Source organism: Artemia sp. Qi Xiang Cuo, chromosome 10 (assembly GCF_049724085.1).
Source record: "Artemia sp. Qi Xiang Cuo chromosome 10, ASM4972408v1, whole genome shotgun sequence".
NCBI classification, from domain to species: Eukaryota; Metazoa; Arthropoda; class Branchiopoda; order Anostraca; family Artemiidae; genus Artemia; species Artemia sp. Qi Xiang Cuo.
Genome location: NC_142803.1, coordinates 56,705,921 through 56,731,728, shown reverse-complemented (window position 1 = coordinate 56,731,728; position 25,808 = coordinate 56,705,921). Strand labels below are relative to the sequence as shown.

The 25,808-nt window shown below is 34.3% G+C and overlaps 1 protein-coding gene across 1 annotated transcript in view; it reads right to left on the bottom strand.

Annotated features, from left to right (window-relative positions):
* Nucleotides 1–3,981: 3,981 nt before the first annotated feature.
* Nucleotides 3,982–25,808, bottom strand: part of LOC148947924 (lipid scramblase CLPTM1L) — a 74,872-nt gene continuing 53,045 nt past the window's right edge. Inside the window, exons 8-11 of the mRNA XM_089095145.1 lie at nucleotides 18,362–18,564; nucleotides 10,591–10,726; nucleotides 8,706–8,821; nucleotides 3,982–4,154 (exon numbers count right to left, since the gene is read on the bottom strand). Of these exons, the coding sequence (XP_088951271.1) occupies nucleotides 4,079–4,154; nucleotides 8,706–8,821; nucleotides 10,591–10,726; nucleotides 18,362–18,564 (531 nt within the window). The 3' untranslated portion in view covers nucleotides 3,982–4,078. The remainder of the gene's footprint in view (nucleotides 4,155–8,705; nucleotides 8,822–10,590; nucleotides 10,727–18,361; nucleotides 18,565–25,808) is intronic.

Below are 25,808 nucleotides of genomic sequence, written 5' to 3'. Positions count from 1 at the left end.
TGAAAAGTATTGCTTGCTGTTGGGGCATTCAAAAAGCTGTAAAGAAAAGTTGTGGGTGAAAAATATGGGTACTTCAACTTGTAAAATGGGTTTAGGAGGGATATTAAGAAAGGAACTTGTTCTGAAATGCCTTTTGAAAAGTATTGCTAGGTGTTGGGGCATTCAAAAGCTGTAAAGTAAAGTTGTGGGTTGAAAAGGATGGGTACTTCAACTTGTAAAATGGGTTTAGGAGGGACATTAAGAAAAGAATTTGTTGTGAAATGCATTGAAAAGTATTGCTGGGTGTTGTGGCATTCAAAAGCTGTAAATTAATGTTTTTGGTGAAAAGGATGGGTACTTCAACTTGTAAAATGTGGTTAGGAGTGATATTAAGTAAAGAAACTGTTCTGAAATGTCATTGAAAAGTATTTCTTGGTGTTGGAGCATTCAGGAAGCAGTAAAGTAAAGTTCTGGGTAAGAAGGATGGGTACTTCAAGTTGGAAAATAGGTTTAGAACGGACATTAAGAAAATAACTTGTTCTGAAATGCCTTTTGAAAAGTATTGCTTGGTGTTTTATCATTCAAAAATCAGTATAGTAAAGTTGTGGGTGAAAAGGATGGGTACTTCAACTTGTAAAATGGGTTTAGGATGGACATTAAGAAAATAATTTGTTCTGAAAAGATATAATAAAGCCATAAAAAGTATTAAAAAATGGGGGCTCAGGGGCCTTTGGGGTGCTGGGGGTCCTTTGGGGGTCTGGGGGGGCCCTTTAGGGCTGGGTGGTCCTTTGGGAGCCTGGGGGACCTTTGGGGGCTGGGGGAGGGCCTTTGGGAGCCTGGAGGACCTTTGAGGACCGGGGGAGGGCCTTTGGGGGCCCGGGGAGGGCCTTTGGGGGTCCGGGGGCCCTTTGGGAGCTTGGGGGACCTTTGAGGACCGGGGCTTCCTTCGGGGTTGGGGTAGGGGGATTGGAACCTTTTTTGGGTTGGGGTAAGGGGATCGGAACCCTTTGGGGTTGTGGTAGGGGACCTCACAACACTGTTCAAATGGAACTTGTGTATTATAACGACCACAGAGTTTCACCCTCAAATCCTCTTCTAAAATCTATTCAAAAATCATCTTTTAAAATGTCTCTAACTATTTCGCCGAAATAATTCCCTAAAATAATAATTTGTTCTGAAAAGATATAATAAAGCCTTAAAAAAGTATTAAAATGGAGGCTCAGGAGCCTTTGGGGCGCCGGGGACCCTTTGGGAATCCAGAGAACCTTTGAGGACCGGTGGCTTTCTTCGGGGTTGGGGTGGGGGGATCGGAACTCTTTGGGGTTGTGGTAGGGGACCTCACAACACTGTTCAAATGGAACTTGTGTATTATAACGATCACAGAGTTTCACCCACAAATTCTCTTCTAAAATCATCTTTTAAATCATCTTTTAAAATGTCTCTAACTGTTTCGCCGAAATAATTCCATAACCTGTCTAAAACAGTTTTGCCCCAAATAATCCCTAAACGTAATTTCAGCATGTTCCTTTTGTTTTTGGCATCTCTGCGCTGACGCATTTCAAATTATTACGAAAACAATTCATCGCTAAGATGTTTCTTGGAGAATTGTTTCCATAGCGTTTGGTTATTAATATCTTTTGGAGTTCGACCAGTAGAGTTGTTTCCGAGGCAATGACATTAATGACTTGGATCTATTCCTGGAGAATCGTTTCTAGGCAAAAATTTTTAAAGTCTGACAGATGATGTCAATGGTTGATTGATCTGTCAAGAAAGGGGAATTAACTTGTTGTTTCTAAGGGGAATTATTGGTTCACGATAGGGAAATTGAGGTCGACAGCACAGGTGTTCCAAATTCCTGGACGACATAACATTCGCCTCGAGCATGCACTTACAACAACAACAACATTGACCTTGACATTCGCTGAGAGCGTGCACTTACAACAACAACAACAACATTGACCTTGACATTCGCTGAGAGCGTGCACTTACATCATCAACAACAACATCGTCACCTTTGGAAATTTAAGGTCATTGATCCCCATTAACCACGTGTTCTCCCTAGGGAGGCTATGCCCAAATTTGGTGTTAAAAAAAGTTGTAGGTGGCAGCAGGGGTGAGCGATCGGACCTCCTGAGGCATCTCTACTGACGACTTGTTTAGTCACCTGCTTTCAAAACAATAAATAATTGAAACAATTTCAAATAGTTAAAAGAAACTACCACTTTCGTCAATTTTGTACAGCGAAATGTTTCACGGGTGTTCATTAACCGCAGTAACTAGTACACAGTCTCAATACAGGTAAAAAAAAAAAAAAAGTGAATATAAAGCTTGATAATTACTTTGTACCACATAGAACTTATTTCAGAAGTTCTTTAATTGCACGTTGATTGCAAATTAAAAGTTAGCTGCAGCACTCATTCCTTGCTCCAGCATTTTTAAAAATCGCAAAGGAGGTGACATATTGTAAAGTCTAATTGGATCTGACTTTGTTTCTATCTAAATGCTATACGTATTGATGCTTTTACCTCTAAATGGCTTATATTTTGGATAAGTAATTTAGTTTTAAATGTAACTACACGAAAAAAAATTTCGGGTACACAATAAGCCCCCTCCTCGAAATATTGCTTTTCACAGTTACTGCTAATGAAACAGTTACAGCTGAATCCATTGATGCTTTCAAATGAAGGTTGAATGCTAAGTAGTCTGCCAGAGAGTGTAAACTCAAATGGGATGCTACAGGCATCCCAATTGTTGCTACTGGCAAAGGGGCATGGGCTATAAAATAATCCCCCCTCAACGACACCACTTAAAATAACTCCGAAATTATTAAATGACTCCGTTCCCCTACAAATTCACCTCCCTGGCAGAAAACCAAAGTCATGCCCATCGAGCCCCCCCCCCCCCACGTTCCTCTCCACTATAAAGGAAGTCAACATTGGGAACAACCTGATAAATGTGGTTGAAGACTTTCACTTACCTCGCATCCACTCTGTCGAGGACGGTTCGATCACAAAAGAGCTTACATCTCGACCAGCCCGAGCGTCATCAGTTGTTGGGAGGCTGAGAAGCATTATTTAGGTGAAAGCCAAATATAAGGCACCACTCTAAAATGCATATTTACAACGCGTCAATAAGCGCTATGGAGCGGAGACTTGGTCAGCCACAAAATCTGTCTTCAAGACCGTAGATGTCACTCAGACTAAACATCTTAGAAAAATCGAGGGGGCCCACTGGACTAAATTTTTTAGAAACCAGATCCACGTGTCACATGCTTCGCAAACTCTTTTTTCGACATAACTGGCCCAATGCACTGTTCACTGGTACATCAACCTCCTTCACATGCAACACGACACCTCAGCACGGGTTGTGTTTGACTTCAACTGCACCCTGCACGGATGGGAACGACCAAGAGGACTTCCCCTCACAAGGTGGAAAGGCGAGCCAACCAATTTCTTTTCTAAGCCCCATCTCAGTGGAAGAAGCCTGGAGCCTGGCAAGCGATAGGTCAACTTAGTGGCACATGGCCCCATCATTTTATAAGCCGAACCCCTGACAAGAGCCGTAAGCCAAATAAGTCATAAAATATTCGGTAAAAAATAGACCTCATCGACCTTCTAAACCATCATTTCACGTTTAATTTGGAAAATATTTAAGAAGATTTCAAATTAAATTCGGTTAACGACTTTTACAACATTTTCTGTCCATCTTAAAGCATAAATCTTTACTGAAAAGCGACCCTGTTTTTGTTTTTGATGTTTTTTCATCATTGCAATGTTTTTGATTTTTTTTTATGTTGCTTTGATATTGATGTTTTTTTCAGCGTATTTTATGTCAAAATATGCTTTTGACGAAAAAAGCAATAAGCGTTCACAAGGGAACATTCAAATCGAATTAAAAAGAAACAATTTAAGAGAGGAAAACATTAATTATTTCTTTATCCTCGCCTCTGCCCCTTGCTACATACTTGATATACTTGATTATACATACTTGATATCACCAAAATCAAGACAATATTATAAAAAAGTTTAAACAGAAGCAAATAAAGAACAATATACCAAAAACATAATAAATGAATAAATAAATTCACGTCTTAAAAGATTTATTCTATTTTCTCCTTTTCTTCTTCTCCTGATTGACCAAACTCGTTGACTCTAGCTTTATCAACAGGATATAGCCTGTAAAACAAGATTGATAATTTTCCTATCAGTTAAACAACAAGGAGAGAGATAAATCCAAATTCCTTCTTAAAAGATATATATGGAAGCTTTGAACTATTACATGCACATCCCCTGTCTTAACTCACAACCTTCGAATTTCAATCAGACCAGCAAGGAACAGAAAAAAAGAGAGCATAACCTTGACGGAAACGTACATTAAAATTCAGAATTATAAACATTCAGAAACAGCTTATATCTCAAAATCAAACAAAAAATAACATTTTTTGAAAACTGTTACTTAAAAAATTATTAGAAAACTAAAAATTAATTTCTTACTAACAGTAAATACTGAAATCAGTATTTCAGTATTTACTTTATTACCAAAAATTTATTACCAAAATTTAAGCTAAAGGTGGTAATTTTACGTTTTCGAATAGTTACGAAATGCAATGGAAAAAAAATAAATATAAAAAAGCAATAATAAAACAGATAAAACTTATAATTTTAGTAGAAAATACAGATTGGTGAATACGAAAAAGACTAAAAATTGATTTATATTTGACAGGGTTGCCGTGTATCTGAAATCGAAGCGAACTAAATATTCAGCCATCCTTAGATCGTGCAGCATAAATTTAAAAGATGAAACCTTCATTAGCCTATAAATGAAAGCATTAGGAGATTTTTGAATATTTGATATTTCGTAGGTGCCCCGACACTTTTTTTTAGTCTAAAAAAATTTCGATTTTCCCATTATATAATAGGGTCTTCATAATGACAAATATTCTTTTTTGCTTCTTTTTGCGACCAGGCTTTAAAAATTTAAAGATTCAAGAGAGTTCTGCAGGCTATCAACAGAGCAGAATAATTAAAACTTGACCGTCTATGGGCTGGTACTATTCATTCGCAGCAATTTTTTTTAGACAGAAAGAGCCTACAAATGCCTTTTCATAGGCTGCGCGCTAGCGCTACCTAAGTAAAGAACGATGTGTGCACAATGTGCTTTTTTTTTCTTTTTTTTTTTCTTTTTTTTTTCTCCATACCCGGGCACTTGGTATCGAAGGAGTTGTCGTATAAAATTCGAAAAGGGCTCATTCGATTGGAAATTGGAGTAGCTAGTACCCTTTTTACCAGTCGAAAGTGATTCGAGGGCAATTAGCCCCCCCCCCCCACGCCCGTCATCGTAGAAACTACCACAAATCAGAATCGATAAATAAATGAAACCCAAAACGAACGGAAATTACAATAAATAACCGAGTCAAACTCAAAACGAGCAGAAATTAACATAAATTGGGCGCAAAACCCTATGCCTTCCCAAGGCCAAAAAAAAATTTACACTTTACGGAAAAAAATACAAATGAATGTTCATTGTCAGTTTAATATACATATACTGATATTTAGTAATGAAAATGTTAGCATTATTTGATGTATTAAAGTTATAAAAGTAAGAACATTTACTTTTTAGGGTTGTAGGGGAAGTGCAAATTATGATCTGGCCTTGGGAAGGCAAAGCGGTTTTGAGCCCAACTTATGTTAATTTCTGCTCGTTTTGAGTTTGACTCGGTTATTTATTGTAATTTCTGTTCGTTTTGGGTTTCATTTATTAATCGATGCTGATTTGTGGTAGTTTCGAGCTTGGTATATTATTTGATTTTATTTTTGCTAATTTTCTGTTTAATAGAGTTCTTTACTTTTCTTTGAAAAACTTATTTTGTAGAAAAAGTTTTTTTAATTAATTGTCTACGAAATGTCGAGAATCTGTGCACAAAATTTCGCTTTCGGACTCACTTCAGACATAGTTCAACTAAAGAGGTAGGTTGTTCGTTCCGACTTTAACAAATTCTGTCAGAACTTAAGGGCTTGGGAATTTATTATACCAAGTCAGAAACAAAAAGTATGGAACTCTGATAAGAGAGAAATATTTTACGTTTTAAAAGCTGTCAAAAAAACCTTCGGTGGTAGAAAAAAAGTTTTTATTAATTAACCTCACTAAAACATAAATTGAAAAATGAATTTTTTAAATAAAAACGGTTTTTTGGAAAAAAAAGACTGGTAAAAATATTACTGGCAAAAATATACACTTCGTTGATAGCCATAAAACTTTCGATAGAAGCGAAAGAAAATACTCATAATTATGAAGATCCTTTTATAAGATACAATGTAAATTGAAAATAGTTTTTTTTTTTAGACTAAACTTTTTTTTTAATTCTAAGAGGAAACAAAATAAGAATTTTTACTGGTAAAACAAAGAATATTCAAGTATAAGCCATTAGTTGCAAACTAACAATCGTAAATATAGATAATGAAGATAATCCTATATTTACAAAAAAACGTTATAAATGTAGGTAAATTAACTCGTTAACATGGTAGACATAGTAACTAACAAGTGATAGATTGAAATGAACCCCATAGGTTATACACAGAATTTAACGAATGAAAGTATAGAGATACAACTTTGTACTGGTCAACTACGTATGTACAGAGGCATTTTTAGGAGGACGGACACTTGCACCAGGCGCAGAAACTTTAGGGGCGCAAAAGTTCAAATAAATAATCTAACGGTTAAAATCGCTTTGTATTTTTTAAATTTCATTTTTATTAAAATAAAGTAGATGGTGCAGTGAATAAATCAAAATGACTAAAATATTATTAATTAATTAATACAAAAAATATTAAGTATTAATTAAGTAATAATGATCAAGCAACTAAATTAAACTATAATAACTAAATAATAAAATGATTTAAATAATAAGTTTCAAAAAATTTATTAATTAACAAATGGAAAATAATTTGGTTAATAAATGAATTTTTTTTTAAAAAGCGGCCTGAAATTTTTTTTGGAGGCGCAGGGGGGGCTGGTCAAAATTTGTCCCAGGAGCAAGAGAGGCTGGAACTGCCCCTGCTTATGTACCAAAATATGGAAAATATTGTTGTTTTTAAATATTATACCCGTTTTCTCTATATTTTCATTTGTTAAATTATGTCAATGGAAAGGCACCGGGGTCTAAGAAATTATCTAAGGTTATAAACAAATTTCAGGGCACATATTTCTGCTGGTCTTTTTCCAGCCAATTATTAACGCGGTAATAATGGCGTACAATGGTGAATTAGAGGCTTTTCCTCCGGGGTTCTCCGGGGTTTAAAAATCTTCCTCATTTCTTCAAGCCTTCCTCAATCCTCCCTCTTTACAAAACAATTTCAATCGCAATTCTTTAAGAATCATATGGATTATATTGGATTATACCCTGGTTTATACCGGAAATACCATACAGAGTATTAAATTATACCCTGAGATTAATAATTACTTTGGATTATATTAGATTATACCCTGGATTATACCAGAAACGCCATTCAGGGTATTGGATTATACGCCTTAAGTAGCTTATACACAAATAATAGGGCTCACATTTTCGCTTTGTCTTAATTTTCCTATAACTCGAAAAGAAGAGACACGCCTTTATCACCTTTATTAGTCTCCTTGTCTTGACTGCAGTGGTAACACTCAAGCCTAAGAAAAAGCGAACTACAGCTCACTGGGACCAAAAATTTAAACAGGCGTTTTGAAAAAAAACCGTTAAGTGACAAAACCTTTTCATTTAAGGCAATACGATACCGTAAAGAATCACCCTATCTCGTCCACTGTAAAATTTTTAGTTCACGTGGCAAAACTTCTTAAAATTAACTGGACAGCTTTGCCATAACTAGTAAGCTAAGACAAGAGATCCGAATAAACGACAAAATACAAAAAGCCGCACCACCTTTCCGAAAAATCTTAGAAATCATTTAAACCCCTCATCATAACCCTTTAACTTCCCCCATTTTGTACCCAAGATGGAGATATTGAGTTTTAACAAAACTTGTATCATCAGAAAGAATGAGTTTTGTTTCTTTGATCAAACAGAGCAGAATTTTTAATCTAAAGTTCACAAAAGGGTAGTCCCTAAAAATATTCTTGGCTCCCCATGAGGAAAACATGAAAAAACAGTTCAAAGCAATTATCATTTGAGCAAATTCACCGCTTAGGGAATTCCCTCTGGTGCCACCCACTTTGATTTTTAGACTCACCAACAAAAGGGTATAAAATTCCACTTTGTTTGCAGTCAAATTTCCAAGACAAAGCAAACATTTTCTTCAAGTTTCGGTGATAGCTAGCCCACTAGGAAAGTTCGCTAGTGGACTCTTTGTCTTTTAGCCAGTCAACCGACGCTGAAATTCACACTTTCTAATGTTTATGATAACTATTACATAAGTTAATGATACTAGTATAAGTTTACTGTGAAAATAATTTTTGAGAAATTTGAAAGAGATTTCCAAACTCCTCAAAATGGTAGTAAACTCCGTCACTGAAACCACTACGGTCAAAAAACCGAGACCGGAGGGTTTGAGTTCCCATCCTCAAAAACAAGAAAAAACACTTTTTTGTGTGAGTAGTAGTAATCTGTCCCTTTTCTGTTAGTAAGTATACGACGACTGGAATAGACCACTGATAAAAATGCACAAAATTAGCCTAGAACCTAACTGTGGAACAATTTTAGATATTAAAGGAATTGATTTTTTTTTTACGTTACTTACCATCTTTGGTAAAGATAGACTACGAAGACAACGTCATCTCTAAAACAGGCCAGCCGATGTGACGTTGGCATTGTTATAATGAACGAAAATATATCGTCGATAAAAGTATTGAAGGCCTAGAAGAAGAAATAGATATTATTTTTGAAAAACTCAGGGCTTTTTATTTTAAAAAAACTAAAATAATAACAAAAAGTAATATCCTAAATTATAACTTTAGACAGGTTCCAACTTCGCACGGCCACACTTACAATTAGCTTTTTTCTCTCTAAGGGAATGAACAAGAATTAATTCAACTTTAAAAGCTCTATTTAAATTCTCTATATAAAGCTTGGGGGTAAGTTTAACCAGTATAGGCTACTTACCCCTATATGTATCTATATGTAGATATGTTGCGAGATACACACAATCAAGAAGTGACGTTATCATAAAGCTCATAATAGTTATGAGATCATAGATTCCTGGGGCTCGATCTGGGGAGGGAACATAAGGGGGAGTACCCCTATTTACTACCCGGAAAAGGCTAGTAAATCCTAGAAGAGGCACTTTTAAGATGAAAAGAAAAGAGTATTCAAAGCCAAAATGTAAACTAATGATAGTATGTAATTAGATGAAACAGCAGAATCGCAACTCTACAAAAAAAAGGAAAAAAAATCTTTCGTCACTCTTTCACACTGAACTGATATAATGGAAGTTAGGTATATTAGTCAAATAAATAAAGTAAAAAAAACCTAAAAAAGAAAAAAATGTCGGCCTTGTATCGTTACTCTTTCGTCAATCTTTTATCTTGAATTCAATTGCTATTACAACAAGCTATGTAGCTGTCCGAACGAAATATTCTGTTTAAATTGGCGATCGCAACAGAAGTCATTATAATTTACCAAATATTATATATAATATTGACAGAACATTTCTGAAAATCGCCACTAGACCCCTAACAGTTTTTACAACATTCACAGATAGGCAGTTTTACAAAATGTTTCTCAAAGTAGTTTCTCGATAGTAGATTCATAACATATTTTGCGCAAAAAAAAAGTAAAGAATAGGAAAAAAAATGGCCTGTTCAGATAGTCAAGGACTTCAATTTTTCAGAAGATTTTAGTGACATTTTGATGAAATTCCTCGTGACATTAGACAAGAAATATTAAAAATTGGATCTAATCTCTAACGATGTAAGGGGAATTGAGTAGCTTCTGTGTGCGTCTATTAGAAGCCAAAATAACTCAAGTATACTTTTTGAATTTCGATGTTTTAGCGATGGGAATGAATCTCAATTCTTGGCCAAATTTAACATTATATACTTTCAATATATTTATTATTCAATGAATATTTGAGGTCAATTGTAATGTAAACCAAAGACTATACGTAATTAGATGGTAAAGTAGAATCGAAATCCTACAAAAAAAAAAAAAAAAAAAAAAAAAAAAAAAAAAAAAAAAAAAAAAAAAACAACATCTTTCGTCACTCTTTTATACTGAATTGGTATAATGGAAGCTAGGCATATTAGGCAATAATTGGAATAAAAGACAGCAAAAAAAAATCAGATAGCGTTTATAATATGAAAAATAAGATTATAAAACAGAATTGGAATTCTAAAAAAAAAATTAGAATTCTAAAAAAAAAATTAGAATTCTAAAAGAATTACAATCCTCATGGAGAAAATATGATTTCAGAAAAACAATCGGAAAAATTTGGTATTACCTTGGTACTACATCTGACTACTCCCCCCCCCCCCTCTCCCCAATAAAAAGTAGTCTAGGAATCCCCTGATGATAATGGCACAGGCTGTTGAACTTGTACATCTAATCTATTTTTCATGTTTTCTAATGTTTTCATAGCAACAGAAAGAGCAGGAATTCAAGCAGGATAATTAAACAAATCTAATTACCTTATACATGAAAGCTTTCCACGGTAGGTGAGCCACAGATTTGAGCTTATAATTGACAAACAGCTGAGGCAACATAAACAGGAAACCAAAAGCATAAACCCCATTGACAAGACTTTCAAGTGTCCATGAATACCAACTAAAATAAACACAAATATAATTCAATTCTAGCCCAAGACCATGTCGAACGATGGGATAAAAAATACAGGAGCTTTTATACAAACCGTAATGTTATACAGCATATAAAATTATATTCACAATTCATTTTTAGAGATTTTTCACTTTTTTATCAAATATTTTAGATAACCCAAAGGTTGTTTATATTTTTTACAAGTTAATAAATTTTACAAATTTATATGTTTATATATATTCATATTCTATTTATATTTTATTATATATCTTTGTATTTATATAATTTATTTTTAGAAAAATTATATAACAATATCATTTTTAATTAAAATATGAAATATAATTTTTATTTATATAATCGAAATTACATTCTTTTAAAAAAAAACATTTATTTATTTTCTAATAAAATTATATTTTTATAAAAAATATATTTTTTGTATATTTCTATCTACATAAATATCTATTTTACTTATATAGATATTTATCATAATATTTATTTACAGAAATAATTTTATATATTTATATAAACGTAAATATATGTTTATATATTATATCTTTCATGACAATTTCATGGCTATTTCAATCCATATTTGCAAGAATCACCTTACGATAGCAATTAATATTCAAAAATAGCCAAAGGGTATACAGTTTATAAAATGTACATAAGAGTTGCTTCATTTATTTCATCTTTTTTTATAACGGCTTGGAATTCTCAGGCTTATTTAGGTGAAATTCTGCAAGAGTATGACCCTAACACGACACTCCAAGCCCAGGGCAATATTTATCAATAGGCCCATTAGGTCCGGGCCTAGGGGCACACAATGCCAGGAGGGCAGTAAATTATCACTGAGTGATTTTTTTTTCTAAAAAAAATGGACCAATGTTATCTATGGTTGAAGTGCCAGGTGCACTTCACTGCTATGCAGCCTATTCACAGAAAAGTGATTTTAAGAAAACACAGGGATTCCGTGGCCACTATAAAACTATCAAATTTCTCACAAGAATGGCAGTTGAGAGGTCGGTATCACCGTTCTCTTTCATCACTTTTCACTCATCAGTTGCATTCTGTTCAGTGCTTTCACTATCCCCAAGTTTTCGGGGACTTCCCCAAAAATCTTTCCAAAACGGAGCGGCCAAAACGCTTGGACCTAGGAGCGTCCGCCTTAAATCCCAGAAATATCAAATGACCCAATGGCCCTACCCAAGCCCAGAGATAACAAACTTTGCTGCATTTTCCATATTCATTGCAATAAGCTCTAAAAAAAACTATTGTTGTTCAACGTAAGGGTGGGTAGGAGCTAAGGTTAGGTTGGCAGGGTGGGGGAAGGGAGAGGGAGTTGAGTAAAGTGAGTGATGGAGACTGGATTGGTTATTATTATCTTTCTTTTATATTTTATTTATGTATTACCATTTTTAATTCAGTTATTTATTTATTTTTCCATATTTTTTTTACTATTATTATTATTACTATTATTACTATTTATATATATATATATATATATATATATATATATATATATATATATATATATATATATAGGATATAGGATATAGTTTATCTATTTATGGTTCATTTATAATAGTTTTAGTCAAATAGTTGAGATTTATGTAAATATTTGAGTAAATAGGTAAGTAGTTACGCGGAATTTCGCGCGATCATAAACCTTCGTAGGTTTTCTCCAGCGTGAAAGTGTTGTTTAATTTATTTATTTGTTTATGAATGTGGATTAATAAACTTATATGAACTGGTATATGAACATGGACCCAACAAAGAAATTTTTTTCTGTGTTTCATCTGTGTTTCTTTTGTACTTAATATTGAAAATAAATATTAAAATTACAGTAAAATTTTGAACTGATGAGATTTTAGCAATTAATATCATTATGCATCAAATATTCAGTTTAATTTGTTAGTTCTTTTCAAGATTGGTCAAGACAAATATAGTTTCATTAAAAAAAAATTTGAATACTGCCCCCTTCTTTAACTGTAAAAACCTAAAGCCTTCTGTGTCATTGGTACTTCATTGAAAACGAATTACTCGTATATTACAAATTTATTATTTTCCAGTTCTTACAGCATTGAAAATGAAAATAAAAATTACAGTGAAAAAAAATCTTGAACTGAAGGATCTTTCAACAATTAATATAATCATGTATCTAATATTCAATTTGATTTTGTTTATACTTTCCAAGACTGTTCAAGACTCATATAGTTTTGCCATTTTTTTTTAACTCTGTCATTTTTTCTAACTAATCGTGTTAGTTTGTTATGAAGCATTCTATGGCTTCTAGGCATTTCTATTTGAGCGGAAAACTGCACCTCAAACTTTGTGGAACATTCATTTTCTTGCATGAAACACCAAAATATAATAAAATGTCAAGTTTCGGAGTGTTCCACCACTCGCAAGCAAGTGCCATTGGTATTTTTGAATCCGCATGGTCAATTTAGGGGGTAGAGGGTAGACTAATTCTCATATCAGCTCCATTCCGTCGTGGTATGATTTACATTTTCAACACCTGGCGTCCAGACTATCATATAATCTACCAAGCATACAACTACCCCAAATCAGTATCAATAAATAAATGAAACCCAAAACGAACAAAAATTAAAATAAATATTAGAGTCAAACTCAAAACGAGCATAAATCAATGTTAGTAGGGTTCAAAACCCCAATGCTTTCTAAAAGCCAGAATATAATTTGTACTTTACTGAAAAAAAATTCAAATGAGTTTACTGAAAAAAATGTGCATTGTCAATTCATTATACATATGCTGATGCTTATTCCTTAAAACCTTAATTAGTTTTTTATATCTTAAAGTCATAAAAGTGAAAATATTTCAAATAATTGTTTTCAGTAAAGAGCCAATGACGCAGTAGGTTTTAGGCTTCTGCAGTGAGGCGGCACCCAAATTCTTGTTTGTAGTTATTTTTATTTGATCCAAACTTGATTTGCATATTATTTTTAAGTTCCACTCGTTTTAAGATTTATTTATTCATTTACATTAATATATATTGCATGTTTGTATATTTAAGTTATGTTCGTTTTAAGTTTCATTTATACTTTAATAGCAAAACATTTGTATTCGTTTTAAGCTTGATTTTCATATTCAATCTAAGCACTACTCGCTTTAAGATCTATTTATTCATTTATATTATTACTTGTTGTATGTTTCTTGCTATGATTCTTTATTTAATTTCTGTTCGTTTTGGGTTTCATTTATTCTTTAATAGTAATTTCTGGTCGTTTTGAGTTTTAATTTTAACAAGTATTCGTATCAACTGAGCTTAAGTTTAAAATGACCTTTACTTTTCTTTGAAAAACTTATTTTTCGTAAATTTTTTTTTTAATTAATTTTTTTCGTTTTTGATTGCAAAAAGTTTCAAGTTTTTTTTTGGCATGGGGGGGGTGCTTACTGTCCGATTATTATTGTCTTTAAAAAACGGATCTAGAACTTTCAATTTAAATCAAATGAGGCTTTTTTCAAAGTCTATAAGATTACCTCTTTGATAAAAACCTTATATATGAACAATAGACAGCTTGCATAACTTGTGGACAGCGATTGATAACAATGAATGGATTGAAAAAATAGCTCCAATAAGGGGGTTTAGACCATTTAACTTGCTGACACAAAGCGATCACGACTGTTTGGAATTGACCTTAATAGGATTTTGTGTGCCAAAGTAATTTTGCATCTATCACAGAGTATGTATTTTAACCTTAAAGTTTGGTAATTATAATAGATTTCCTATATTTTCTTCTCATACAAAACCCCTTCCCATAAGCTATAAACCCTCCTTAAAAGTTTATTCCCCAGGGCATATCTTAAAACGCCTACTCCCGGGCCCTGGTGGGATGTGTCGACACTTGAGTTTTTGTCATCAGAACTTTGAACTATTTTAACAAAATGTCTATCTCAAAATTTTTATCTGATGAATTTAGGGCTTGGAGGAGGGGGGGGGCTAGTTACCCTCCAGTCTATTTTGACTCTTAAAAAAGTAAACAAGAACTTTCAATTTTCAGTCAAATGAGCCCTCTCTAAAGTTTATACGAGCATCCCTTCCATAAGAAATAATAGAAAGGATTCAGAGAATCCTTAAATTATAACCCTTGCCCTGGGGGCTGTGGGGGAGCTATCATCCTCAAAGACCTAATTTCCAGAACTTAAGACTACGTTTAATAAAATGGCTGTCTCAAAATTTTGATCGGATGTGTTTGGGTAAATGATGGGCGTCGGGGGGAGGGGGCTAGTTGCACTCCAATCACTTTTGACTATTAAAAAAGGGCACTAGCCCTTGTAATTTCCAATCGAATGAGCCTGTTTTAAAGTTTCTACGAAAACATCTCTATAAAGCCTTATTTGCCCCCAGGGCATAACTTAAAACCCTTGCCCTGAGGGCTGTGGGGGAGTGTCCTCCTCAAAAACATAATTTCTAAAAGGAAATCAACTACGCTGAACCAAATTTTGATGGGATGTGTTTGGGGAAATGATCGGCGTAGGGGGGGGGGAGGGGGCTAGTTACACTCCAATCACTTTCGACCATTAAAAAGAGCCCTAGCCCTTTCAATTTCCAATCGAATGAGCCTGTTTTGAAGTTTCTATGACAACACCTTCTATAAAAGCCTTATATGCACCCAGGGCATAACTTAAAACCCTTGCCCTGAGGGTTGTGGGGGAGCGTCCTCCTCAAAATATATTTTCTATCTGGAAATCAACTACGCTGAACAAAATGGCTATCTCAAAATTTTGATTGGATGTGTTTGGGGAAATGATGGGCGTCGGGGGGGGGGGTTATTTTCACTCCAATCACTTTCAACTATTAAAAAGGGCACTAGCCCTTTAATTTCCAATCGAATGAGCCTGTTTTGAAGTTTCTACGAGAACGCCTTCTATAAAAACCTTATATGCCCCCAGGACATAACTTAAAACCCGTGCCCTGAGGGTTGTGGGGGAGTGTCCTCCTCAAAATATATTTTCTATCTGGAAATCAACTACGCTGAACAAAATGGCTATCTAAAAATTGTGATTGGATTGTTTTTGGGGGAATGTTGGGCGTGGGGGGTGGGCTAGTTACCCTTCAATAATTTTCGTCTATTAAAAAGGGCACTATCTCCTTTAATTTCCAATCGAATGAGTATGTTTCTAAGTTTCTACGACAACGCCTTCTATTAGAACCTTATATGCCCTCAGGACATAACTAAAAACCCTTGCCGTGAGGGTTGTGGGGGAGTGTCTTCCTCAAAAATATATTTTCTATCTGGAAATCAACTACGCTGAACAAAATGGCTATCTGAAAATTTTTATTGGATGTTTTTGGGGAAATGATGGGCGTGAGGGGGTTAGTTATACTCCGATCACTTTTGACTATTAAAAAGGGCATTAGCTCTTTAATGTCCAATCGAATGAGCCTGTTTTGAAGTTTCTACGATAACGCTTACTATAAAAACCTTATATGCCCTCAAGGTAAAACTTTCAACCCTTACCCTGAGGGCTGTGGGGGAGTATCCTTCTCAAAAATATATTTTCTATCTGGAAATCAACTACGCTGAACAAAATGGCTATCTGAAAATTTTGATTGGATGTGTTTGGGGGAATGATGGGAGTGGGGGGGGAGTTGCCCTCCAATCATTTTCGACTATTAAAAAGGGCACTAGCCCTTTAATTTTCAATCGAATGAGCCTGTTTTGAATTTTCTACTACAATACCTTCTGTAAAAACCTTATATGCCCCCAGGGCATATATTATAACCCTTTCTCGGACGAATGTGGGGGAGTATCCACCTCAGAAGGATATTTTCTATCCGGAAATCAACTACGCTGAACAAAATGGCTATCTGAAAATTTTGATTGGATTTGTTTGGGGAAATGATGGGCGTGGGGAGGGGGGGGGGAGGTGAGCTAGTTACACTCCAATCACTTTCGACTATTAAAAAGGGCACTAGCTCTTTAATTTCCAATCGAACGAGCCTGTTTTGAAGTTTCTACGACAACGCCTTCTATAAAAACCTTTTATGCCCCCAGGGCAAAACTTAAAACCCTTGCCCTGAGGGTTGTGGGGGAGTATCCTCCTCAAAAATAATTCTCTATCTGGAAATCAACTACGCTGAACAAAATGGGTATCTAAAATTTTTATTGGATGTGTTTGGGGGAATGATGGGCGTGGAGGGGGGGGGGCTAGTTGCCCTCCAATCATTTTGGACTATTAAAAAGGGCACTAGAACTCTCGATTTCCAATCGAATGAGCCTGTTTTGAAGTTTCTACGACAACGCCTTCTATAAAACCTTTTATGCCCCCAGGGCATAACTTAAAACCCTTGCCCTGAGGGTTGTATAATATATTTTCTATCTGGAAATCAACTACGCTGAACAAAATGGCTATCTCAAAATTTTGATTGGATGTGTTTGGGGGAATCATGGGCGGGGGGGGGGGCTAGTTGCCCTCCAATCACTTTCGACTTAAAAAGGGCACTAGCTTTTTGAATTACCAATCAAATAAGCCTTTTTTGAAGTTTCTACGACAACGCCTTCTATAAAAACCTTATATGCCCCCAGGGTATAACATAAAACCCTTGCCCTGAGGGATGTGGGGGAGTGTCCTCCTCAAAAAAATATTTTCTATCTGGAAATCAACTACGCTGAACAAAATGGCTATCTCAAAATTTTGATTGGATGTGTTTGTGGAAATGATGGGTGTGGGGAGGAGGGGGCTAGTTACACTCCAATCACTTTCGATTATTAAAAAGGACACTAGCCCTTTAATTTCCAATCAATTGAGCCTGTTTTGAAGTTTTTACGAAAACACCTTCTATAAAAACCTCATATGCCCTCAGGGCATAACTTAAAATCATTGCCCTGAGGGTTGTGGGGGAGTGTCCTCCTCAAAAATATATTTTCTATCTGGAAATTAACTATGCTGAACAAAATGGCTATCTCAAAATTTTGATTGGATGTATTTGGCGGAATGGTGGGCGTGGGGGGGCTAGTTGCCCTCCAAACATTTTTTACTATTAAAAAGGGCACTAGAACTCTCGATTTTCATTCGAATCAGCTTTCTTTGAAGTTTCTACGAAGACCCCTTTCATATGAATGGCCTCTGGGAAAAAAATAATAATAAATAATAATAAAACATTGTAGGCGTACGGCCTTTACTATAGGCAACGCTATAGCGTTGACTCTGATAACAATACTCAGGCAAGTAAAATTATCCAATGGATCAATTAGCTCGTTACCTAACATCACCACCTCACTTTTATATATCCCTAGTCTAAACTACTTAATCATCTTAGCATTAATTTTCAAACCCATTCATGCACCCTGAAGTATCAAAACCTCTACTAATTTATTGATTTTGCTAATAATTTTATCTACAATAATCAAATGATCTGAATAATCTCTTTAAAAGAATCTAAGTTTCCCAATGACAAAAAAAAAATATGGTGAAAATATGTTATAAATGAAAATAACAAAAAAAAACAAAAATAAATTATTTACATTTTCAAGAGCAACCGATGGACTGAATTAAAAAAAAAATAGTAAGTTGCAGCATATGAGTTGATTTATTCAGAATAGGGAGGTGATGGTAATATATTCAATAGCTCGGTCTTTTAAATTCAACTCTTTCAGTTTCCCCAACAAGAATAATCTTACCTTTTATGTGGCATGTAGACTAGCGAGTAAATAGCACCACCAATAACAAGAGGGCACAACACAACTGAGAGCTTTTTTAGAAAATCAGCATCATATTCATCCGATTCCTTTTCTTCTTTCGTAAAACTTCCTACAGTAATTCGTGGCAGTATACACCCAGAAAAACGAAGCTCAATCTTAAATGCTTTCATCACTTTCCAAAACTACAAAAATAAAAAATGACCTATCATAATCGTCTTACATAAGACTATTCAGAAAATAGGGGCAGTTGTAGGCCAATAAAAAAAGGTACTTTGGTACTGCAGCTCGAAATAAGAGCAAACACAAATATATTATTTCAGGAGGCAGAAGGAGGGAGAAGTTAAAAGCATAACAAAACCTTTATACAAACAATATGAGAAAATGCAGATGATATCGCCATTCACGGCAAAACATACAAACTTAACTCCAGTACTTATTGCAGAAAATTTTAATACTTAACATCATGAGTCCATACCAACCGTTACTAAAAAAAAAAAAAAAAAAAAAAAAAAAAAAAAAAAAAAAAAAAAAATCTATAAAACAAAACATTGATGATACAACCTTAACTCCAGTACTTATTGCAGAAAATTTTAATACTTAACATCATGAGTCCATGCCAACCGTTACTAAAAAAAAAAAAAAAAAAAAAAAAAAAAAAAAAAAAAAATGTATAAAACAAAACATTGATGATACAACCTTAACTCCATTACTTATTGCCGAGAATTTTAATACTTAACATCATGAGTCCATACCAACCGTTACTAAATAAGAAAAAAAAAAAAAAAAAAAAAAGAAAAAAAAAAATATGTGTCACAGGCATTAAAGCACTTTACTTGCCATTTCGGGCCTTTAACCTTCCTTTTACACCTGACTCAACGCCTCAAAGTTACTAAAACTACAGACCCAAGACAGTCAAATGGAGCGTAAAGCAAACACGGCATTTAATCACGCCAAGTTTTAAGGTTCCTTTCTCATATCCGGATATTTTCAGCAAAATCTCAGGTTTTGAGTTTAGATAGTTTAGCTATTTGTTCGATGTGCAGACCAAAACTAACATTAAGTTCTAACAAAAGGCAGTTATCGTAGGGATTAAGGATCGTACCTGGTGATTACGATTACGGATCGTAGTGATCGTACTTGATGATACTTAAGCTGTATGGAAAGCTAAGAGATGCGGTATAGAAGGAAAATTTAAGCAGGGTTGTGTCTTATACCCATTACAGTCATAAACTAGACGGACTTTGTCCTAAGGAACACTACAAAAGTTATGGGAGAACATGGTAACGACGGAAAGTAAAACTCTTAAACTTAGTTCATGCGATGATTTGAGTGTCTTAGATAAGAAACAATGAATTTCTTAGGCTTTTGAGAGTTCAGTGCGCAAGAATAAGTTTGAAGACTAATGTAAAGATGACAAGGCCGCTTAGATTACGACTAAATTAGGGCGAAGAGGTGATGTTTTTAACTTAGCGCTAGTTCTAGCAAAAGGCGGTAAATTCTATCAAACATAAATGGCAAAGCAACGTCCCACTCGGAATGCCTGCTCGTATATCGGATTGAAACCGTGAAATCTTCTTAGATAGCATTTCGAGAACCTTTGAACACCTATACAAGAAAAAAAATGATGATAAATTTTCACTGGTCTAGAAACACAACATATTGTTGTTGTAGATAAACAAAAATAGACATAATTCATTAAGTATAGTCAAAATCTATTGATGTTGATGACACAAGGATTTCATGGGCTGTCCCTCACATCTGCTCAAATACGTTACTCACATATCACATTTCCACTTGATAGTTTGGAGGTGTTTTTGTTCACTCGTGCCTTATTTATGTTGAATGGCAGTGTAACACTTTATATGAAAAAAGATTTGGCTTTTTTCGAACAGATATTATTCTGTATATGAAAGGGGCTGTCCCCTCCTCAATGCCTAGCTCTTTGCGCTAAAGTTAGACTCGTTATCACAACTCAATTTTTTAAAACAATAAAAAACTTTAGTGTAAAGAGCGAGGCGTTGAGGAGGGGACAGCCCCTTTCATATACGGAATAATTTATGTTCGTTTTAAGTTTTAGCGTCTTTCCTTACTTTCAGTTAAAAAAAAACTTGTTTTTCTAATTTAATTTTTGAACGTTTTTGAATTAATGCAGGTTTTGATTTTGGCTCACCGTACATGAATAATTAAAACAAAATTTGCATATTAATTTTACTTTTATTTGGTTAAATTGCTTTCTCGAAACTTGTTTAATTTTATTTACGAACGTTTTTATTAGTAATAAATATACGTAACTTACGAATTAACTTCCCTAACGAAATTCTATATTCATAGATTTTTAATAAGTATATTAGGGGGTTCGTCCCCTAGTCAATACCTCGGTCTTTAAGCTAAAGTTCGAATTTTGTTCCAATTCTTTAAAAATGACCCCTCAATCACAAAGGCCGTTAATTAGAATAAATAGCTTACTAAGAAATCTTTGTCTTCAAGAGCAACATATTGACAAACGGACCAGATCAGCTAAGTGCTTTGTAATTTCTGTTCGTGCTAATTTCTGATGCTGCCGCTTGCTTTTAGTGAAAACCTTGTTGTTTTTTTTATTTAATTTATGGTCTTTTTTTAAATAATGCTTGGAAATTTAGTGTCTCCGTCATAGCAATGTCCCTTCCTCCATAAAAACTTCCTCCACAGACAGATCCTCCCACATAACCCCCGACCCACCTCCCCTTCCAGAACCCCCCCCCTTCCCTTAAAACGTCTGTATACTTCCCAATAACCAAAACTATATGTTGATATTGGGTAAAGTTCATAACTTTCAGCCGTCCCTCCGGGAACTTTATGGGATTCAGTCATCCTAAAAGACATATCTTTAATATTTTCGACTATGATGAACCAAATGGCTATCTCAAAATTTTGATCGGGTGACTTCGGGGAAAAGATGAGCGTGAGAGGGGGCCTAATTAACCTCTATTTATTTGGTCACTTAAAAAGGGCACTAGAACTTTTAATTTCCGTTCAAATGAGCCCTCCGACGATATTTTAGGAACAATGGATCGATACGATCAATCCTGGGAAAAAAAATAAAAAATAAATAAACACACATCCGTGATCTTTCTTCTGGCAAAAAATGGAAAAGTCCACTTTTGTAGATAGGAGCTTGAAACCTCTACAGTAGGGTTCTCTGATACGCTGAATATAATGGTGTGATTTTTATTAAGGTTATATGATTTTTAGGGGGCCTTTCCTCCTTTTTTCGAAAATCAGCCAAATTTTCTCTTATATATTTGAACTTATATATTTGAAGTCAGCATTAAAATCTGATTCTTTTGATGTATCTATTGGTATCAAAATCCCATTTTTATAGAGTTTCGGTTACTATTTATTCGTTACCACGAACTGTTTGATGGTTCTTTCATTAGGGTACTAAGATGCCTAGGTTGGTACAAATAGCGATAGATGGTATCATTATCTAGGAAAACTTGTTTATAGTTAGTGTAATAAAGGTACAAAGTTGTCCTGTAGCTCCTTGGCAGTCCTTCCATTCTAAGCTGCGTCCACGCAACACTAAGTCCAAACTATGGACTGACACAGTGGAAGGACAAGCTCAGTCCAAAGTTAGCTATGAAATGAACGCTAGGGCTACAAGGTCAAACCATCAGATACACTGGTATGATTATTCCAAGTTAATTCTCCTTAATTTTTAGAGGAACACTAGTTTGCAGAAAACATTGCCTGCACAGGCTACCAGGCTGCACAGGCTATTGTAAATAAAAAAGGAAACATCTTATCGGGTCACACATTTCACACAGATTTAAAAAAATAAATTTAGGGAGAAAAGGGGTATAATAGTCAAACAAATCAGTACACCAAACAAAAAACAACAACAAATTTTAAACAATAAAATCCGAATATTTCGACTCCATGTCCAGGAGCCTTTATTAGCAGGAGAAAAATGAATTAAGCTAAATTAAACACAGCATAAAAAGAAAAACAAATAAATCAAACTCCTGTCTTAGCATCTTTACGTATGTTTAGATAATGCTTGAAACGTAACAATTTTGCTAGTAAAAACAGGCTAATATAATTACGCAACAAAGATTTTTACAAAAATGTAAAATAAATAAATTAATACCAAAATCGTTACGTTCCAAAAATCATTTAAAAACACGTAACGAAAATAGGAAGTGAGTTTTATTTTATTTTTCTCTCTATATGTTCGACGTATTTTCGAAGGCCACACTGCCTTTCCATGAGGTATAAATAACAGTTTAATAGGGAAAATCCTTTTATTAGACAGTGAACCACAACAAAATAATCTCTTATTATTTCGGTCACATATACAATAGCCGTCATCAGCAGATAAACATCAGTTTATAAGCTGATGACAGCCACTGTATGTGTGACCGAAATATCCAGAGATTATTTTGTTGTGGTTCACTGTCTAATAAAAGGATTTTCCCTATTGCACTGTTATTTATACTTTATATTTTGTGTTTAATTTACCTTAATTCGTTTTTCTGTTCATAAAGGCTCCCGGAAGTGGAGTCGAAATATTCAAATTTTTATTACCTAAAGTTCTTTTTGTACACTGCTTTGTTTAAATATTATACCGTTTTCTTTCTACATTTTCATTTCTTAAATTCTGTGAATGGATAGGCAGAGTGGTTTAAGAGATTTTTCACACTTCTCATAGAATTTGAGACCCAAAATTCCCCCTTTAAAAAAAATGCATGAATGTTTCTGGCCACACTGTGAAACGGGAGGCCAGAAACATTTGACTATGAAGAATGTAAATTGTCGTCCCTTTTTTCAAGCAAACGAAAAAAATTATCACAGCAACATTGTCAGCTCCAAATTGTTTGATCTTCTATTCTTCAATCTTAAGGAAAACCTGTAAGCAACTGGAATTCAGTAGCTTAATGCAAATGATAAAGTTACAAAATTGCAGAATCACTCTAGTGTTGTTGACGAGCAGCACAGCCAGAAAAAAACATTTCATCGTCATTCCAATGGTTGGAATGACAATTACAAATTAAAAGACTGCTTTCTGTTTCTTCTTTTTTGAGGAGGGGGAGGGCTTTTATAGGCTCATTAAATCGTTCATAGATACCTTCTAGCGCTGCATTACTGTTAACGATACTCCATACATGTTCCATATAAAATCAAACAAAATAAAATATTAAAACTGAAAATGAGTAAAAAGTGAGCAATGACGACAAATTTCGGTGCTCGCACTTACACAACGAACATTCACAACTAAGGAATATTAGTCTACGGACAAGTTTTAAACATGTTGCTTAAATTGGTTTGGTTATATTTGCTTTATTAATTAAACATTCAGTTTCCATAGTTCAGCACCTTTTTGGGGAAGGGGGGTGTATCTGTTTGTGGGGATGGTGTTAAAATCAATCTTTTAAAATCAATTTAACGCCATCCTTAAATCATCTGCGCATGCATTTAAGATTCCTCAATACTAATTTTATTGTTTTCTTTGCTATTGGTTATTCCTCATGACCTTTTGATTTTGTATGATTGATGCAGATGATTTGATTTGATGCAGATGATTTTCACCGATTATTAAATTCTGCAAATTTGAGGCAAATTTGAGGTAAAATTAAATTCTGAGTTTGAGGTATGCTTCTCCTTTTGTATCTTTTTTGCCAACTTCTATGTCATTAATCCTTATTTTTTACGTCGTCCGTTTCCCGATTCTTTGATTCAGTACCATGTGTAGTTTGCCAACTTCTATGATGTCATCAATCTTTTGCCAACTTCTATGATGCCATCAATCCTTATTTTTTACGTCACCAGTTTTCTGGTCCTTTGATTCGGTACCATCTGTAGTTTGCCAACTTCTATGGTGTCATCAATCCTTAACTCATCAGGAAACTAGAAAAATCCGTGGATCCGTGGGAAACTAGAAAGATCTTTGGCTCAACCATTCAAAATATAAACGGGATACTCTAATAACAAATTATACGAAAATTACTTTTCAACTTAAATTAAGATTAATTTAAAAACTCATTACCTCTGAATATCAATTTTAGATTTAATCAGTTTTTAAACCTTTTATTTTAAAAACAGAAACGCATTCAAAAGGGGGAAGGAGGGGGCAAAGAAGGTTAAGCAGAGCAAACCTCCCTTTGCTAAATGATGGGTTAATTTAAAATGACCAAATTAGATTTAATATTCACATTAGGTAGTTACAAATAAATGCTAATAATATTTTTAAATTGTTGATTGTGTTAAACTCACTTGGGTCACCCAACCATTTAATCACATATTTTCACCTAATCAAAATTTACCTTGACCTGATCATAAACAAACTAACCAGGTGAGTTATTAAGAATATCTGAACAATAAAGGCTCAAAAGAGCCGCAAAAATAGAATAAAATCTAACTCCTAGACTTTTTACTACATAAAACACACTTATTATGCCATCTTTAGAACAAGCATTAACTCCAAAAAATACGAATATATTAGATGGCAGCACCGACCTTTTTGTACTGCGTAAAAGTTGAGAGGGTAGAAAAAAAAAACACGTAATTTCGTGCATTAGCTTCCAGAACTGTTTTTCTTTCATTATTAATTCAAACTTGTCCTTGCCACACCAGCTCTTTACTAAATCAACACTACTGAGATAACTTCGATGATAATAAAAAAAAAAATTAATGTCTTTGTTCAAGGGACATGTCTCCCTTCTCTCTCAAAGGAGAAAACTTATTATGATAATATATAGTTTTCGATTCGAGCTCACTTCTCTCTTGGCTCTCTTTGATTATTTATTGTTTGTCTCTATTTGGTTTTTAATAAAAATCTTAAATCTTGAGAAAAAAAGGAGATTTAAAAATAATCCTATAGAGAAGTTTAGCATAGGCCCTTGCTTCTCTTTTTCGTTCACCATTTGAAGCTATTCAAACAATATATCCTTTTCCAAATCCTCAAGGCTTTCATCTTCCTTGAAAGTGATTTTTACAAAAAAATAATTTCTGTATTTTTGGGATTGGAATCTCGGCAATATTGACCTCTGGTATGCTGAATTTGATGGTATAATTTCCACCGAGATCATTCCCTAGCTTGGGGGTGTTTTATCTCTTTATCTGAGATAATGAAAACTGTCTCAAGGTCTTAACTTTTTCCCTTTTTCTAAAATCAGGCAAACTATCTCAAGGTCTAAAATTTTTCACTTTTTCTAAAATGATGTCATCAATGATGTCATCAATCCTTTGCCAACTTCTATGATGCCATCAATCCTTATTTTTTACGTCACCAGTTTCTTTTGATTCGGTACCATCTGTAGTTTGCCAACTTGTTGCCAACTTCTATGATGTCATCAATCCTTATTTTTTACCTCATTAGTTTCTTGATGTTTCAATTTGATATCATCTGTAGTTTGCCAACCTCTTTGCCAACTTCTATGATGCCATC